Genomic DNA, 18,949 nt, shown 5'->3' on the forward strand with positions numbered 1-18,949 from the left:
TGTGTTCCTGCTGACTGAATCACCAAATTGAATTCCGGAAATTTCGGAAATTAAACCTGCACTGGTACACCTCACACGCCAAGGTAGCAGCAGGGCATGAGCGTTTAATTTGAGGAATTTATGTATTTATTGTTTTGAGGGACTTCATCACCCAAATATCCTATAGAGTGAAGCAAGAACAGCAAAGTGAGGATTGGAGATGCTGGGGGGAAAAAAACAACCTTTTTGTAGCATGATTAAACTAGTTTTCTCAAGACGCTGGCTGCTGTTCAGGAAACAGTTTGTACTTTGTTCTTCTGTTTTGATTCATTTATCACAGGGTTAGCCTACAGCATCTTAATTAGGGGAAATGGGACCTTCTTCTTTGCCGCAGCCTCATTTGGGGATTTAAACAGATAAGACAGGGGTATTGTCACAAGTGCAACTTTAAATTGGAATCACACACTCAATCTTACACCTTCACTATAATCCCCACAGCAGCGGCAACATATTTAATGTGGGATGACTTTTATTTGGAAAATGCCAGTGCCTCACCGGCTAAATTCATGAGGTATAAATACATGTTATACGTCTTGTTACCTCAGCTTAACCAGACAAGGTCAGAAAGGGGTGCAGAAAAACAGGATGCCGCAAGGGACGTGAGCTGCCATGACACACAGGGGACCTGCCTGTAGAGGAAGTCCCTTTTTTTTTTTTTAAATACTTTAATTCCACAATTCAACATAGGAGGATTCCCCCTCTCTCCTTTTCCAGGCCTTTATAGCAGCCAAAAAGTTCCAGGCCAAAGTTCCTGGGTCTTGCTCTTGGGAGAGTGTTCCCGGGGGGAAAGCGAGCACCTGTACTTCTTTTTACATTTGCATTCCCACCACACCCTGAGAACAGAGAGCAGTGATTAAGGAGGAGGTGTCCGGTCATTCTGCATGGGCCTGACAACAGCAAAACGGTAAACATGAAAAATGTCGAGGCCATCGTTATGTTTATGATCATTTACTACTGTGTCACTGTGATTTTGATGTGCTTTCAGAGAAGAGACGTGTGGCGCTTGAGAATGAGATTGAAGGCGCGAGGAAAGCAAGAGGTGAAAATGGGAAACTGCTTGCATGTAGAGTAAAAAAAGTCAGCTGTGACATGACTCACAGTTGCAAACAAAGACAAATGGTATGTGTTTCCCTCAATTACTAACAGTTCTATCCAGTGCTGAGCCAGACAATTTCATTGGGGTGGCCGGCCTGGGACCAGTGTTTACTTTTTCTACGATTTCTACATAGAGATGATACTATTGTCTTCAAGCCATGTTAGAAAATGGCTATGTCATACAGATGTCAGCTAATGAACTCGGCTGCAAGCAGGCTCATTGTGTTTCACAGTGCACAAAAATGCACTATATAGTCAAAGAGGTTTTATAAACTTTCCTGTGATCATGTGATTTTCAAATTAAATTTCAAATAGTCTGCTGTGTGCCAAGAGTTCTTTCCTTGCCGAACAGGTGGGGCATGGGCACCAGTGCCATGGCACTGCACGAGGTGGTGCTTGGGGTGGCCACTATTCAATGTATGGTGGCCATGGCCCCAATCATTGCCACTGGTTCTATCTCTTGATAGAGTGATAGACTGTTTTAAAAAATGGAGTGGCAATTTCCATTCTGCACTGCTTGCATCATACTTTCAACAAATCAAAGATGTTCATCCTTGATCAAAGATGTTCAAGGAATTCATGAGAGTACTTTAGCTGCAGGGACAATTCTACAACTCATGAATTCAACCTCCAGGGGAAAAGGAGGCACTGGTTCCTCTGGTGGAAACAGAGGTCAGGGTTCCTGGTCCCTCAAAAGGGCCCCTGCCATATAATACTAAGGCTAAGGCACAGTGGCCTTGGTTTGAATCCGGCCCAGACCCTTTGCTGCATGTCATCCCCTCTCTTTGTCTTGCCTCTCCTGTCTCTCTCCACTGTGACTGTCTAATAAAGCAGAAATGTCCCCAAAATAATCTTTTAGAAAAAAGGGACAGGTGTTCTGGGGCAGTTCCTGTGGTGACAAAGGAGCAGTTCTCAAATGCAGTCATGGGATTTGAGCTGACACCTTCACCTTCCAGCCACAAGCCCAAGATAGTGCCGCTAACATTTTCTTTAACCACAATGTCCTTTCCTTTATATGGCTAGGTGACGACAAGGTTGTCTAAAACACAGAAAGAGGACATTTGCACTGAAGTGGGGAAAGTGCAAGTTAACAATATGATTAATCAGTGAGCATAAGACATTTTCGATTAGAGGTAATTAAGACTTATGGTGGTATCTCCAGGGAGAAGGTGGCGATGGTGGTGGCGATGGTGGAGGGGAGACACTGGAAACAGCACTGAGCAAATGAAAAGTGTGCTGCAGAGAGCGAAACTCAACACTAATGAAACGCCGAGGAGCCTTGTTGAGGAAATGGTTTGTTCAATTACACTATAATGGCAGGAAGGGAGCCGGGAGAGTGAGCGAGAGTGAGTGACGCGTAATTACATTCAAGCACATGAATATTGTGCTGGCAACACGGCGGAGATGGCCAGTCGATGTGGCTGCCCTGGTCAAGAGAGAGGTTGGGATAAGAGGATGATAGAGGACGGGGCGGTGGGGGCACAGACAGCACGGGTTAAGGCGAGTGATGGATCTGAAGCTCTTAATGACCCATCTGAATATCGAGGGATCCTACCACTGGCAGTATATCTGCTAAGTATTTCATTTCCCTGGGGGTACATCAGAGCCATCAGATGAGTATTGATGAGCATGTGGAGAAGAGTCCGAATTGTCCACCCATGGGAGCCCGCTGTAATTGCTATTTGCCCGGACCTCTGGCTTGCCACAATCAATCCAGCAGACGGACAGCACAGAGGTGTGATGTGTTAAGATGCTTGTCTGTACGCTGAGTAGCACGTAGACTAGACTGGAGGTGATTCACAGACTGGAGTGAGATAGTTCTCTTCACACTGATCTGGCACTGAACAGAATAAAATACACACCCGCTCAGCTTGCCACTGATGTCAAGCAGAGGATGCTTGAAATTATTGAGCCAGCACAGATTCCTCCAATCAATCTCTGCTTAAATGAGCATTTTCATTATTATTGTTGTTGTTGTTATTATTATTATACTTACTTATATTGTGTACTCAGGTACACAATAGTGAGTTTATAGTGACTTTTTCTGCTTTTTTGTATGTATGTTTTTTTTTGTTTTGTTTTGTTTTACCTCGCATGTTATCACTGGAATAATCTTAGAATATATTAAAGTTTTGCTGTGATAGTTGTGCACTATCCCCCTATAATTTGATGCATGGTTGCTTGTAATTATTTTGCTTAAACGAATGCCTTTTCTCCGTTTTGGTATTCATGAACACGTCAGACAAATATTCCCTGTAAAAAAAAACCTAAACAGTTTCAACGGGAGCTTCATTGATTTTGATTTTGTTTGTCGGCACCTCGGTTGTTTATTTTCACAGCTTGTAACCGCACACATCAATTTACCAAACCCTAAGGTATTTCATTTCAAAGGGATTAATTTTCTAGGGACAAACTGTGAGGCAATGCGATACATTATCAAACAAATCAGCTTGGTGGGGAACACTGGCCCCTGAATGTTCAGCTGAGGCATTTGTTTTGAAGTCAATCTGCATAAATAGAAACCAGTGGAGTGGAAATGATCGGAAATCTGCCACTCTCTGCTTGATCTTTGCTCTGCCTCATGAGGATATAAACCACAAGATCAGGTTTGGACTCACTCGGGCTAAGTTGTGGAGAGCGCAACACCTTGCCATACCCAATTGACGCCGGTGGCCGTAACTGCGCAGCCTTGACGTCGACGCACGGTTAAAACGGAGCGACCAGGAGGCGAGGTGGGGATCTCAGAGAGCCCAGAGTATAAGACAGCTACACACAGCCACAGCAGAGCCATTACACACAACCAGACGGCGCTGAGGGGCCACCTTCCCCTCCATCTGGATTGAAGAGATTTTACTTGTTTTTATTTTAGAAAGCATTTCTGTTTTTTCTCGTTTCTCACAGGAAACCCCCCATATTCCCCTCCCTGGCAGTTTTTTTTTTTTCTTTTGCCGAGTTGAGTGAACAAGTTTTCAGCACCACCGACAAAGTGGACAGCGCCGCAGCCTCAGCATGGAGCCGTTCACGGTCCCCGGCGCTCATCTGTCTCTGTCCGACCTTTACTCTGTCATCCCCTTCAATGTCACCTTCCCGGACGAGGACACCGGCTTGGTGGGCAACACACTGCAAAACTACACCGAGAAGCAGAGTCCGGTGAGGAGTGCCGGGGGTATTATCATAGCCATATCCATCACGGCTCTCTACTCCGTCATTTGCGTGGTGGGACTTCTGGGCAACATCCTCGTCATGTACGGGGTAGTGAGGTAAACTGTTTTTTTTTTTGTTTTTTTTTTTTTGCATTTGCATTTGCGTTTGCTTCCCCCAATAACCTGTCAGTCTGCGGTGACACTTACACTTCATAAGCACAACCTGTTTTAATTCTTACTTCATTTTCTCCAGTTTACCTGAACTGTAATACTTTGTGACATATGAGTGCAGTCGTGACTGTGATGCACTCACACTGTGATTATCACTCCTTATAATGCATTATGAAGGACCTTTACGTAGTGTTCAGAGTTTGAGTGATCCTTTTGGACATTATGTCAAATGTCAAGAGTTGAACACTTTTGATGTTACTTCATCAAGATAGATAGTTTTATTTTTTATGTTACATTTGGCTTTCACCATTTGCCCCCTGTCATAAAAGTGGAAAACGCTCTCCTGAGAAAAAGGTCTCCATGTAATAGCATCAGAAAATGGTTCAGTTGGGCTGAGCCATTGCACAGCTTGTTTCTGGTGCCATTAAGAGCCATTTCAGGAAGGCTCTCTACTGCACCAAATGGTTCAACATGGGGTCTTTATGATGTTGTGAAATGCTCTAATAATGAATGAAATGATATCCCAGAGGTTGAATGCACATTGTGTGCAGTGTGTCTGTGAGCCTGTGTGCATGAATGTATGTGTGTGTGTGTGTGTGTGTGTGTGTGTGCCCTGCATATGCTCATATAGCCTACCATATGATCCACACCAGTGATCCAGGATGTCTGAATAAAGCATGAGGTTGTTCCTTCATCAGGTCTGTGCTCAACAGCAAGCATGAGTTTTACTTGAAGACAGAGTTGGGGAGGGGGGAGTTGAGTCTTTTATCTCCTGTGCCATTTCTCAATTCGATCTGACTCAGTTGTGCCTCGGGCAGTGGGCTGGTCAAGCAAAGGATCCATTGCCTCCTGGAGATGTGTGGACTATACCAGCTCCAGCTTCCTGTCCATTTGATTTGATGTGAACAGGAATCCTCCCACATGAGAAATCCCACAGCTGTAATATAGCTGTGGGGGGGAATGGGTGGGGGGGTAGGAATAATGGGACTTTGATTTCCAAATTCAAATGAATGTTCGGTGGCCACCTCTTTATTCGCATAAGCCTATATGATTTCCTTTAATCAGCCCAGAGGGGACACCCACCTAAACTTATTTTGCTCTCTCTTAATTTGCTGCAGTTTAATCGCCTTTTTAGGCTGACATAAATCAGGGTTCCTGATTTCATTCAGTATACATCATTATAAACAGTAGTATAGAAAACATGAGGAATAAATATGAAGATAGGTTCGTTAAGAGGTTGAAGACATTAAAGTGTAATTAGTTGTTTATGGTTGTTGTTTGCCTTATTATGATCATTGACTTGTTGTCAGACTCTTCTTTGCCACTGCATGACTGACTGTAACTATACAGCAGCTAATAGATTTATTCAATAGAGTGACAAGACACACTGTGTTTTCCCTTGACTCAAAAGCAATGCAGTGTAGCTTATACCTTTTTCAGCAGGACATGCAAGACATGTACCCTGTCATTTGATGTTTTCTGAGGAGCCTTGCAGCCCTAACCTTGTATGCTTATCAGGGATGAAACAGCTGATCCCTGTTGCAGCCCTGGGTTGTCATGGGTGAACAGCTCCCTTGCAATATAAGCCTGCTTGTCCATAATCATCATATTAATTACCTACTAATCTCACACACTCTGTGTGTGTGTTCTTTCAATCTCACCTTAAGCATTAATTACTCAAGCCAGTCGCTGAATTAAACATGTAGGTGGAATTAATTGAAGATGTCCTAATTTCCAGAGGAGGCGACAGCATCCACTAAAGGTGTGCTAATCAAGGCCAGGGGTTGTTCAGTCCACAAATATGACAAGCTAAAGCAATGACAAAAACATGCAGTTGCATGCATAGTGTAAATTATTAGATGCACATTGTTGGTATTCCTCTGCAATCTATCAATGCATATGTGAACCAGTGAGGAAGAGAAAGAGAGTGGAGGAAAGAAAGAGATGATGTGCTGAATACAGAAAAAGCCAGAAGCAAGCCATTTTCTGTGAGTGGCAAGCTTTTGATATTAAAGTCAAATTCATAAATATTTACGGGGAAACACTAGAGAGAAGCTGATGGGCAATGCCAGATTGAGGAAGTAAAGGGAAAAAGGGAGGGAGGCACAAAGGGAGACAAATAGGAGATGGATGGGACTGTTGAAATGGTGGTGAATTAAATCGCAAGCAGCGATTCGCTGGCATTTGTATTTCTGTGAGTGAGAAGACTCATCACTGATGCGAGATGCCCCAAGAGATGGTGGCAGAGGAAAGTTGAGCGCATTAACCATCTCGGTCAGAATGTATTATCTCTGCTGGAACAGCTGTAAATTCTGAAGGGAGGAGGCTTAGAAAACACACACACACACACACACACACACACACACACACACACACACACACACTCCCAGACAGAGATGGCGATAATAATGTAGTGGTAAATAAAACACTAGGTAAACAATGAAATCCACTTGGTAATCATCAGAAAGGCAAAAAAACAGTTTGGAAAAGCATTAAATCAGATTTTCCTCTTAGAAGATTTCAAGGGAAGCCTTAGAGAGAAAAGAAAGAAGTCGCTTTTCTTTGACGATGTGAGGATTTGTCATTTTTGTGTCATCAGCCTTTTTTTAATGAAAATATGATACTGCTTTCCTGTCACTCTTTTGAATAATCTCCTTTGCCTTGGTACAGAAATTGGCAGTAATGAGGTGGAAAATAAAAAGGAGAGTATACTATGGAATCCATTTGGGAATCATCATCAGGCAAAACATACCTATAACTGTAAACAACAAGTTATACTTTAAAATATGTATTTTTCCTTTGAAAAACCTACCTCCATGCATCAATATTTAACTTTCTTCTACTTTTTTTTATGGTGTTTACACTGAAATTATGTCAAAAAGATTTATGTCAAACTAAAAAAGCAAGATAAAAAGGTGAGTAAAGCAAGCTCAGGTGGCTTTCTTTGCCACATGGCTGTAAATGATCAAGGCGTAGGAACTTTGAAATGTAGCCAGCTCTAACCGAGGTCACAAAAGTCAGCCACAAATCACAGAAGAAAAGTTGGGCTAACCAAGTTAAAGCAGGTTTAGTCGCCTCTAGGCTCCTGGATTGAAACACACACACACGTGCACACATACACACAGACCGTTTATGGATGGATGCATGGATGCTCATGTTGGTGTGAAGTAGACGTTGAGCCGCGGCGGTGATGAGAGCCCTCGGTGTGATTGCTGATGGAGCGGCTGACACTGCCATCCCTGGGCACAGTCCACTGCAGCTACACAGAGCAGCTCCACTTTGCCTGCTTCTCCTCCTCCTCCTCCTCCTCTTCCTCCTCCCCTCTAGCCCATATCGCTGCTACCACACCTGTTAGATAAGCATCGCCTCAGTGCACAGGCAATCCATTTTCAAGTGGTCAGCTCCTGAAATCGGGTTTCTGTTGGCATGCAGTGGAACAATGGATCAGTTTGAGTGCAAGTGGGGCACAAACAAACAGGCTTGCTTATGTGGAGAAGCCTAACATATTTATGATGAAAGGGGATCCCGTGGAGAGACTGGATGCTGTTCGTATACACTGGTATCGCACTATGCTAATATTCCGGTACAGGCAGCCAGCTAAAGACAAGAGACAATGACACAGTATGAGTCAACACAGCTTTTTCCCCCTTTTATTTATTTATATAGGCACATACAGTGGAAATTTGGCCTCATATATTGCAACCAGTTGCCAGTAGGAGCATGAGCGCATGTGTGTGTGTGTGTGTGTGTACGTGTGTGCCAGTCTGTCAGGTTGCTTATTTTGAGGGCTGAGTCAACATGGCCACTGTGGCTCACTGCATGTCTTCCTTCATCCCCGGCAGTGTCCATGTCTATGTGTGCATGTGTGTGCGCATGTGTGTGTGTTTGTGTATGTGTTTACTTGCAAATGCTACAATGCGAGGACCAAAATCAATTTTTAACCAACAGGGGGACACTTTTGTGAAAGGGAGGACATTTTAGGCCGGTCCTCGCAACCGCAAAGGCAAATTCGAGCTTATTGGTTAAGTGTGAGGAACAATTCACTTGATATCTCACACCTACTTTATTTTAAATTTTGGTGGTACAGGTGGCTTGCGAGGTGAGTTTTGGAGAGAAAGGGCACTGGCCAACATTTGTAGCTTATCTGCCACCACTCTGAAGAACAACACGCCTCGACACCGGTTCCAAGTTAACATGAAACTGTGTGGCAGCCCCTGATGCCCGGCGCTGGGTGGCAAGAGCTGTCAGACTTGGTTCAGATTTATGGAATCATCTTATCCCTGCAGTCTTTACATGTTGCAACAAATTGGAACCCTACGTCCTTTCAGAGAAGTTACGCATGTTGTTGATCGTTGCTATGGGGTAGTTAGGAAGATTGGGCAGTGGTGAGGGTTCTGTGTGGATCACAAAACCCTGCAACTCCTCCACTGCATCTGTAATGCTATTGCAACAGCCAGTGACTGTTGGTTGTTAGTAATTTATTAGTAGGAGAATGAATGAGAGGGAGCTGTTCTCCTTTATGCTCGCTGTCCCAGTTTAAGGTTAGAGTCAGGTTATGTATTGGTTATGGTTAAGATTAGCGAAAGGCAGTAGAAAGAAAAATGAATGGAAGTCACAAAGATAGAAAGACAAGAATGTGTGTGTGTGCGGGTGTTATGGTATTTCAGCTCTGGCAACACAGCAGAGTCAAGCTCGACTTCGACATCTGCAAGGAAAGCATTGATGAAGAGAAGAAAGACATTACTGCATGGTCATGAGTTACAAGAGGACAATCATCAGGAGCGACCTGAACACGAACACGACCTCTAACCCTAACCCTCGAATTCTCAACAAAGTGCTGAAGAACATTTGGGCTTTCTGTGAGCCACATTGTGAAATACAGAGCTGCTACAATCTAGTCTGGTAAGTTAGTGGATTTATACAGTGCCCTGCCTGCTCCACTGGATTCATTGCGGGTTGAATGATAAATCAGAGGTGACTGACTATGATCAATGGCATTCCATCAAGATGGACAGGCAAAAATCATTTACTTGGCCTTACCTTTAGAGACCAGAGGTCAGTTAGGGATTAATCGATATTTGCCAGGCCGTGGTGGCTGTATGTCTCTGTTTGTTTAGAAATGAAGGCCATGGAAGGAAGCTTTCAGGATTAGCTCTCAGTCATTTGCCGGCATTGAGACTAAAGTGCTTTCCCTCCTTCAGCTCTGCCTCTGGGGATGTGGCACCAAATGAATGTGTGAGGAGGAAGGGATTGGACAGCCATGACAGCTTCAGAGCAGGAGAGTCTGCGCTGCAGGGATACAAAAGGCTCTCGATCCACTGGAACATGACGTCCGGTGGTAAAATTGATCTCCTGGCACCTCGTCTCTACAAGCCTTTACAAAGCACGATGGGCACATAAAAGGTTCCTCCTCCTCCTGAATTGTATGTTCAACAATTAGCCATGACATCACCTCAGGACCGGCTAATTGACTGCGATGACAAAACTGTGGGAGAAGCCTGTTTCTTCGCTGCTTCTATGGTTTATGCATAAACAGCTGTCACTGCTTGGTGAGAACTGGAGCATAATGCCTTATCTCAGCCAGGCCTGCGCTCTGTACCTGCTGAGAGGACTGTATTTCCCAGCAGCTTCGATTCCTGTGCTAATACCATGAAAGAGGATCCCCTGTAGCCACTTCAGCATTCTTTATGCAACACTACCATTTTTTTTGGCGTCCTCATAATCCTACCAAGCTCCTGTGTGGCACTGCGAATGTGGCAATATCTTGGGGCCAAGCAAGGCTACCGGCGCTCCTTTCTCTCTTTCCTCCTTCGCTGATTTACCCTGCGTACCTGGGTAGACAAAGCCTGTAATACAAATCAAAGAATTGCATTATTTTCTTCCCTCCTTTCACCTTTTAAATTCCATTTGCCACGCAATCATAATACACCATCCAGGGCAACATCTACGTCCACTCGCCCCACTGGCTTGTTTGCTCAAGGGAGAGAGGAAGTTGGCACAAAGCGGAATATTGTGTTCGAGCTCATCATGTCAGGTTGAATTAGGGAATGGGGTAATGATTTCCTTTGAATCGCGGCTCACTTGTGAATGTGAATCTGAGAATAAACATAATCCTCCGCTGCTGACAACAGGCAAGGTTCATGTGCTGAATCAAAGGCTTCTAACAGATGGAGGTGCAAAACTACATCAGGAGCAATTTTCATTAGTACGACTGGAACAGTTTTTGTGTTTGCCTCGTAAGATGACTTTGATCCAAAGCCAGGTAATCTCCTTGTTTCACGAACTACATTTACATGCACAAAATATTCCAGTTTTTGCCCTTATTCCAAAAAAGACAATATTCCTACTAAGCTGTTTACATGGCTAATGAAAATGAATATTCCACTAATATTCTCACTAACATGCAGCTGTGCACACTCTCACTTGTTCGACTGTGTGAACACAGCCTCCCTTTTTCATTCATTCAACCATCTGATTGGACAGGTCGATGCTGTCTTTCATAATATTTATAAAAGCAGGTGTGTTTCTCCCTCTGACCAGAAATATGGGCTTTTCTTTTGTAAATGCATCTCAAACTGTTGGTTAGTTGGTCAGTGTACAATGCACAGAGCTGACTGAAAACAGGCAGCCACGTGTTGCAAACTACGGTAAAAATCCAGTTGAGACGCATAGTCTGAATGCACTGTATAGATGACCAAATAATACTCCTAAAACCCAAAATATCAACATATCCCACATGTCTTCATGCTGCATTCAGAAAAAGGCTTTATTAAGAATATCCAAAAGGAATATTCTGTTCACATGACTTGTATCAAATTCAGAATATTGCCACATAATAAGAATAGCACAAAATGAGTGTGCATGTAAATGCACTGAATAACTAATGGCATTCTTTATCAGTATCTTTCCCTTTTCCGAGCAGAGAAGGCTTTTCATCTGTTCTTCAAGGCGTCAAAGCACTACATTAGTATTGCCTCAGAGACAGCCCATACATAACTAAAGCAAAGTGCTCTCCTTTCTTATCAGTGGGACCTATCATAGTGTTGGCATGGAGCTAGGAAGATCAAAAATGTTATCTTATCTCTGGTGCTGGTTTCTTTGTTTCTTGAATGAAATGTATTCTCTTTGTTGCTGCTAATTTTATTGTATTTTTCAGCAAAGTTCATTTGAGTGGTTCATCCCCTGGAAACCCACTCTATACTGATTGACTCACATAATTTAAATATTAGGCCACAAAAATGGGGAAAAACCTAGGTTCCATGTGTTCAAAGTTACTAACATGGTAGACTCTTTTCAGGTCAATCATCAAGATCCAGTAGAAAAAACAGGTATGGCCTGTCCTGTAGCTTGGAGGCATAATACCTTGATAGACCTGTATGGCACATTGCTATGCAATTATGCACAATTATAGACCAGTTTAAACCTGACAGTGGAATTACTTTTGCTTCTATTCCTAAAAGGAAGCATGATTGCATGGTTAACCAGATATTTTAATCGCCTTCTTGGAAATGGAACACATCTTTGGTATTCATAAGCTCTCTCTGATGTTGGAAATGATCTTGTGCAAAAGCGATGGCTGCATTGTTCATTCAAAAAGAGGGAGAGATTAGTACTGCAACTGATATTAATCTTGACAATTAAAGAAAAAATTATTTCCTGTCAGAATCACAAGATGAGCTACACTGCCGTTTGCAGCGTATCTAGATTAGAGCTCTAGTAACAGTAGGGGGAACATTACAGATTCTCCTTCCAAACTTCAAAACCTGCCCCACATTAACATGTCTCTCTGGACTCGTTCCATGGCCTGTTAATTGGGTCCATGCTGTGCCTGGAGAGCAAAGTGCAGACTCAGAAGGATTGCAGCGTTACACTCTTATTGGAGCTTTGAAATAACCAGGTTGTAATGGTCCCCTTGCCAACAAGAACATAAGAATCATTATGGTGCCATTCTAGTCCATACTTGTTTGAAATGTATGCTGCAGTAGCACAGGAAGGATCCTAGTACTGCCTCCAGGTAGAGGCAAAAGGTATTTCATTATCATCCTGCACAATGAAGTGCAGTGTCAACAGCATATATTTTTGGGAGATTGGTGAACTTGGCCAACCTACCAGTTAATATATGAGATGATGTCAACACCGACACCAAAATCACCCACATGTCTCATCTTAACTACATCATTAACTAGACTTTAGGGCTCCATGCTCATAATTTAGCCTGTTGAGTGATGGTTAGCATTAACCAAAGACACCTGACCTCTTACAAATAAAATGTATTGAGGGTTTATGTTATACGACCCGTAGATTCATAAATTTAAACTAAGTATTCCTAACTTCACATAGCTGATGTAGCATTACCAACCACCTTCACTTCCTAAGGAAAGAAAGTAGTCCCTGTTGGCTCTGAACAATGATTTGTGTGTGTGTGTGTGTGTGTGTGTGTGAGAGAGAGAGAGAGAGAGAGAGTGAGAGAGAGAGAGAGAGAGAGAGAGTATGTGTGTTGTATATCAGGTAAATGACTCCTACAGATAGCTGGCACACTAAAGCTACATATATGATTTAAAATGGCTGACATTTAGGGTTATGGTGCTATAAATTCCTATTATTGACTTTGGAGGTAATGCTACATGCTGGTATCACTCAACATATGCTAAAGGGTTTGCATGGAGCCAATGATCTACCAGAAACACATGAATGAGTTTAGTGTCTGTGTTCACTGAGCAGTCGTAGCTGTCCAGAGGGCCAGTCCTTCCAAACCTTTCATCCGATGGCCAAACTGTTTGAAAAATGGACAGCATGGCTGAAAACTGGACATCTATTTCTGTTTATTTTTATAAATAAGGAAGGCTGCTCTTGTCCATTATTGGCTATATTTGGACTAAAACCTAAAACAGATGTGGCTCTTGAGCAAAATTAGGACCAAAAGAGATGGACTAAAGAGCCAAATTTCAAATGCATATCTGGGCTAAATGATGGCCGTGACAGACAGGCCAGATTTAGGACATAAAACAGCATCTGTTGATGTCTGATCCTTGGTGGGGCTCCCTTGATGCATATCCAGCGTCTGTTGTTAGTTGAGAGCAATCTTAATTTTGCAAGCAACACAGTTTGATCACAGCTTGTGAAACAAGCACCTCTGAGGCACAAATTATGTGAAGCTTATGTTCCACAAACTGGATAGGGTGACAATAGCACAATGTGGACATGCCATTGTCACCTGCTTATTTGTATCTAGAAAGCTTACCAATGTTTTGTCCAGAAAGATAGTTTAGTAAATGTTAGGGTTAAGGATTATGCTCATTGCAAAAGAAAAACCTTCCCTAACTTCACTTGTAGTACCAAACGTATGCATGATTAAGAATAGGGGCTAGGTCATCAGAGATGAAGATAAATGTATTCCTCCACCCATTAGCCCCACCTCCACACTATTTCAGTGCCAGACTCCTGCCTGTTTCGTCATGTCTCCTCTATGTGAGAAATGTATTTCTCTCACTTTTCATGCATGGAGCGCATATTTGCATTTTAATACAAAGGTTTAGGGAGCCTGGGCTGCATTCTGGGTGTGCAAAGTAAAGAGCCTATGCAATCAGTTCCATCAAAAAGGAAAAATGCATGTAATGAAAGTCCGCCTCTGCTGACTTATTTAGCCCAAGTTGGCAGTGAAACAGTATAAGTATGTGAATTATGAACCGTGAGATTATTTAGCTGAGGCAATGAAATGTCTCCATGCAGGATCATATCCATATATCAGAGCGGAATCAATAATTACAACCAAGGTGATATTTTTGCTTTTACAGTTATAAGATAAGCGCTACTGTGTGCACTAGCTCTGGTCATTACTGGAAACCCCCCACCACCCCTCTATTGAGGCTTTGTTTAACCTCTCTAAGCCCCTAGGTCATTGTCTATAATGTAATGTCTGTGTGAAAAATGACCAGGAGAAAAATCAATGCATCTGTCCATTTGCTGCATCACCTTGTCTGCATTATTATATTAACAATAAACATTGTGTCATGAGTATAAAAGTCATTTTTTCCCTGTTCAAAATTGAAATGTCACACATATATGCCCTTTTTATTCTCTTAATATACATACAGTAAACTGAAATCAAAATTCTCACTTGTTTTGTGCCATTGCTCTTCTTCATTATTTAAAACGACACAATTGAACAAACATCTAATGGACACTTTGTACTCTCCCAGTTCCTTTTTATACTTAATATACATTTGCACTTTTGCCTAGCCTGGTATGTACATAAGTTGGACTGTATTTGAATGTAATCAACCAGGGGAATAGAGGTGCAAGCTATTTCCTAGAATACCGACTGGGATTCATGTGTGAATATATCTTGGAAGCTACCCTGTGAAAGAAGCATATGTGAACCTAAGCTTTAAAGTGCTGGTGAGAATTTCTGACCCCAATAAGCCAATATCTATGCCAACTAAAATGAGTTCCAAGCTGCTTCGCTGTAATTTCCTTTTTTGTTCAAATATGTAAGTGAAATTATCATCAGTGCACACGCACACATAAATGCAAAAAAATTCACAGTCCCAGTGGTAGGAGTAGGATCCAGTACATACAATTTATATGAACTTCAGTTTTATAGTAGTAGTATTTTTTTCTCCCTGATGTTTTACTCTCAGATGCCTTTACTGCAAGTAGACTGCTTGATCAGAGGCCAACAAGCCAACTGTATCCATTATCTCAAATCCCTAAACTAAAAAAAAATGAGCCTAAGCTGAGGAGAATTAGTATTACATGTTCTCTGCTCCACAGTACACATCTATAGCATGAGGTAATTAGTTCTTCATCTAGGGCATGAAAACACATTGCACTGTGAATATCACTTTCAAATCCCCACACCCCACAACAGAGAATTCCATACCCAACTTCTCTCATTACTGTTGGTGCTTATCGCAAAACACTGTTCTCTGCTCTCTAACCAGATACACAAAGATGAAGACAGCCACAAATATCTACATCTTCAACTTGGCTCTAGCCGACGCCTTGGCCACCAGCACGCTGCCCTTCCAGAGCGCCAAATACCTCATGAGTACCTGGCCCTTCGGCGAAATCCTGTGCAAAGTCATTATTGCCATTGACTACTACAACATGTTCACCAGCATCTTCACCCTCACCATGATGAGTGTGGACCGCTACATCGCAGTGTGCCATCCGGTGAGGGCGCTGGAGTTTCGGACGCCAGTCAAGGCCAAGCTCATCAACGTGCTCATCTGGGTCTTGTCTTCGGCGATCGGAGTGCCCATTATGATTATGGCGGTGACCAAGGTGGCAGACAACGGTGAGATAGTTGATGTTTTCTTCCACTGCTTTGTTAGGACTTAATATTGTCCTGGGCATCATTTCCCAATAGCAATCAATCTCAGAGGTGATTTTATACACGTTCTTAAATTTCTACATATTTTTTCCAAAACAGCACATAACAGGTACCCACACCCAGTAGCCAACGTTGCTTTAAAAGGACCATACCAGTGATTTGAATGTTTGGCTCATTTACAACGATTTCCATTTTACATTGCAACAAATCATTTTACCAGTCATCCAGAGGTACTAAAGATTGCCTGACATACAATCAGAATCCCTCCATTTTCCAATATGAATTTTTGGTTGAAACATTCACTTTATAAAGTTCTATAGTTAACAAGGCCATCACTTTTCATAAATCACAACTAATATTTGGCTGTGTAAAGCAAACATTTGGCTGGGGACTATTTTCCAGCAGAGAGATGTTATCACTCCACCCAATTTCAACTCATCAAAACACAACAGCGCTGCTGCTTTTAGGAAAACTAATGTGGACAACTTTATTATGGTGATGGAATACTGGTGTGAAGAACGTTTGAAGTCATTGACAGTTCATTTTCATATCATAGTGGAATGAATGGAAACCAACGGCTGGATAAAACAGGAAATATGATATCAGAGTTCTAAAATACAACTGCTTACTTTGGGAAAAGATGAACAGAAACGTGTATATATAAGTAAATAATTTCTTTAGATAGTTTAATAAACTTCCAAAATCACTGGTATGGTTCTTAAAGATCACTCTTAGAATGAATGTCTGCAAGCCACACTATATAGCCTAAATACATGAAATACAAAACAAACAGCGTTTCATGTTTTTGGAAAAATCACATGGAGCAGGCTAAGGCTCTTATTAACCCCCCTGTTACTTTGAAATTTTCTTACTGTTTTATCAAAAGGGTGTCAAAGGATCATAGATATAGCATTTTGCTTGACAGATAATCATGAGGGCAAGGGAGAAAACAGTAGCAGTGTATGGTTACACATATATATATATATATATATATATTGTATAAACACATGTAAAATCCAGTTGTTAGTTGCATGGTCATTATTCCAAACTGATATTCAACTGAGATTTAGAAAGCTTGAAATGCATGTGAGGGTCCACCTCCAGCGTCCTTGCTGTGATGCACTTAGTAGTCTACAGCAGTCAGGAGTAATCGTAGTTCTGGAACCATTTTCAAGTGCATTTTTATTCAATGAGGCTTAAGGAAATGCTTTGTAAGTTTAAGAAGCTTCATAAAATAGATTCAACAATCATCTTAGTTTTAAGAGCCTTCCGGGAAACAGGGCCCTGCTTTTTTATGGAAAGTGTTTCTGTGTCAGGATTCATCTTTGTCCATTGTGATTTCTGTTCCTGATTAGCATTTGAAAATGATTGCTTTGGGTTAAGTCTAGTGCTTACACTAAGCATTTTAAGTCAAACCATTTACATGCCATTTATTGCTGAAGAACTACTAGCGTTCAATGTTTCTCCCCGAGGTGAATTTGTGGTAGGATGTGTTCAGTAACTACTCACCCAGAAGGTCTTTGCTAAGACCTTGGAGAGCCAGTCAAATCCACAATAAGCACACTTAGATCAATGCAATTTACGTTTGTCAGGCTTTGCATTAACAAGACTCCAATGTTTGATAAGCTCGTCAAAACATTGGCGGTCAAGCTTTGGCAGACAATGGAAAGGCAAATGTGCTGGTATATTGTGTGTCCACATGAGTAAACATCTACCAGTCCCCTCCAAGATCCGAGATCATCCACATTTTATTGGTAGGGTTGAAGGGCCTCTGTAAGGGTTTTTCAGGACATTGGACACTTAAAGTCACTGTTCTTGTAGCCCGCTGTTCTTATTCTGCCTGATTCCACCAAACTTCTCTACGCAGGTAAAACCATCTGCATGCTGAAATTCCCTGACCCTGACTGGTACTGGGACACAGTGACCAAGATCTGTGTGTTCATCTTTGCCTTTGTGGTTCCCGTGATGGTCATCACCATATGTTATGGTCTGATGATCCTGCGTCTGAGGAGCGTTCGTCTGCTCTCCGGCTCTAAGGAGAAAGATCGCAATATGCGCCGCATCACCCGCATGGTCCTGGTGGTGGTGGCAGCCTTCATCATCTGCTGGACACCCATCCACATCTTCATCATTGTCAAGACTCTGGTCGAGATCGACACCAAGAACCCCTTCGTGATAGCCAGCTGGCACCTGTGCATTGCCTTAGGGTACACCAACAGCAGCCTCAACCCTGTCCTATATGCATTTTTGGACGAAAACTTCAAGAGATGCTTCAGGGATTTCTGCCTTCCCTGTCGGACCCGCGTGGAGCAAAACAGCTTGACCAGAGACCGCAATACTACCAGGGAGCCAGTATCCGTCTGCGCCCCATCAGAGGCTGGGAAGAAGCCGGCATGACTAGGCATGGACCGGATCCCCCGTGGCTCTCGCTCTCGGAGGATCCAGCAGGATCTACAGTCAGAGGTCACACAAATCTCCACAACAGAGTTTTAAGAGGCCTTTTCGTGTCAAATTAGTCTCCAATTCCACTTTAGGAGTCCTGTCACTCATTCTCTAGAATTTGTTTGACATCATTCAAAGGAATAACTAAAGATCTTCAATAATGAATGATTTACACTGCTTTTCTAGAAAAGGTTCTAATAATATAGTGGAGCCTTTTTCTCACACAAAGCGTGATGCCTTACAAAAGCAATGAGAGCAGAGAGGTTGATGGTCCAAGGGTTACATCAAAAGTTAATACAAAATTAAAAAGCAAAAATCCCTAGCTCAATATTTGTTTTCCCTAAGAACTTTTTGTTGATGCAGAAAGGACAAAGAACCACCCACAGGTTCATACCGAGTGCAGCAAAAAATGCGTCATTCTGGCATTATCCATTAAAAAGGATTGTAAATAAAACAAGCTGACTGGTCTCTGGTGCCAGAGTGGTGTAGGGTGAAATGTGAATTACAACAAAAGAACAGTGCGAAACAATAGCCCTCAGACTCTTCGATTTCTTGTAAGAATCACAACCCTACACTTTCAAACTTGTTCTGCCTGAACAAAACAAATGAGATTTCAACAGTAAAAAACCTTCTTTGAAAGAGAAATGTATAACTCTTTTACCTTTATCTCAGAAGTTGGCACAAAACTAATTTGAAGCTTTACAGTGCCGACCTACGCTGCAGA

At 42.3% G+C, this 18,949-nt stretch overlaps 1 protein-coding gene across 1 annotated transcript; it reads left to right on the top strand.

The window, feature by feature from the left end:
- Window positions 1-4,143: 4,143 nt before the first annotated feature.
- oprd1a (opioid receptor, delta 1a) lies at window positions 4,144-18,180 on the top strand. The gene is made up of 3 exons (XM_030063746.1): window positions 4,144-4,394; window positions 15,392-15,747; window positions 17,651-18,180. Exons 1-3 carry the CDS (start codon window positions 4,144-4,146, stop codon window positions 18,178-18,180), a joined length of 1,137 nt encoding a protein of 378 aa, XP_029919606.1.
- Window positions 18,181-18,949: the final 769 nt, after the last annotated feature.

Source organism: Myripristis murdjan, chromosome 11, assembly GCF_902150065.1.
Source record: "Myripristis murdjan chromosome 11, fMyrMur1.1, whole genome shotgun sequence".
In the NCBI taxonomy this organism is placed as follows: domain Eukaryota; kingdom Metazoa; phylum Chordata; class Actinopteri; order Holocentriformes; family Holocentridae; genus Myripristis; species Myripristis murdjan.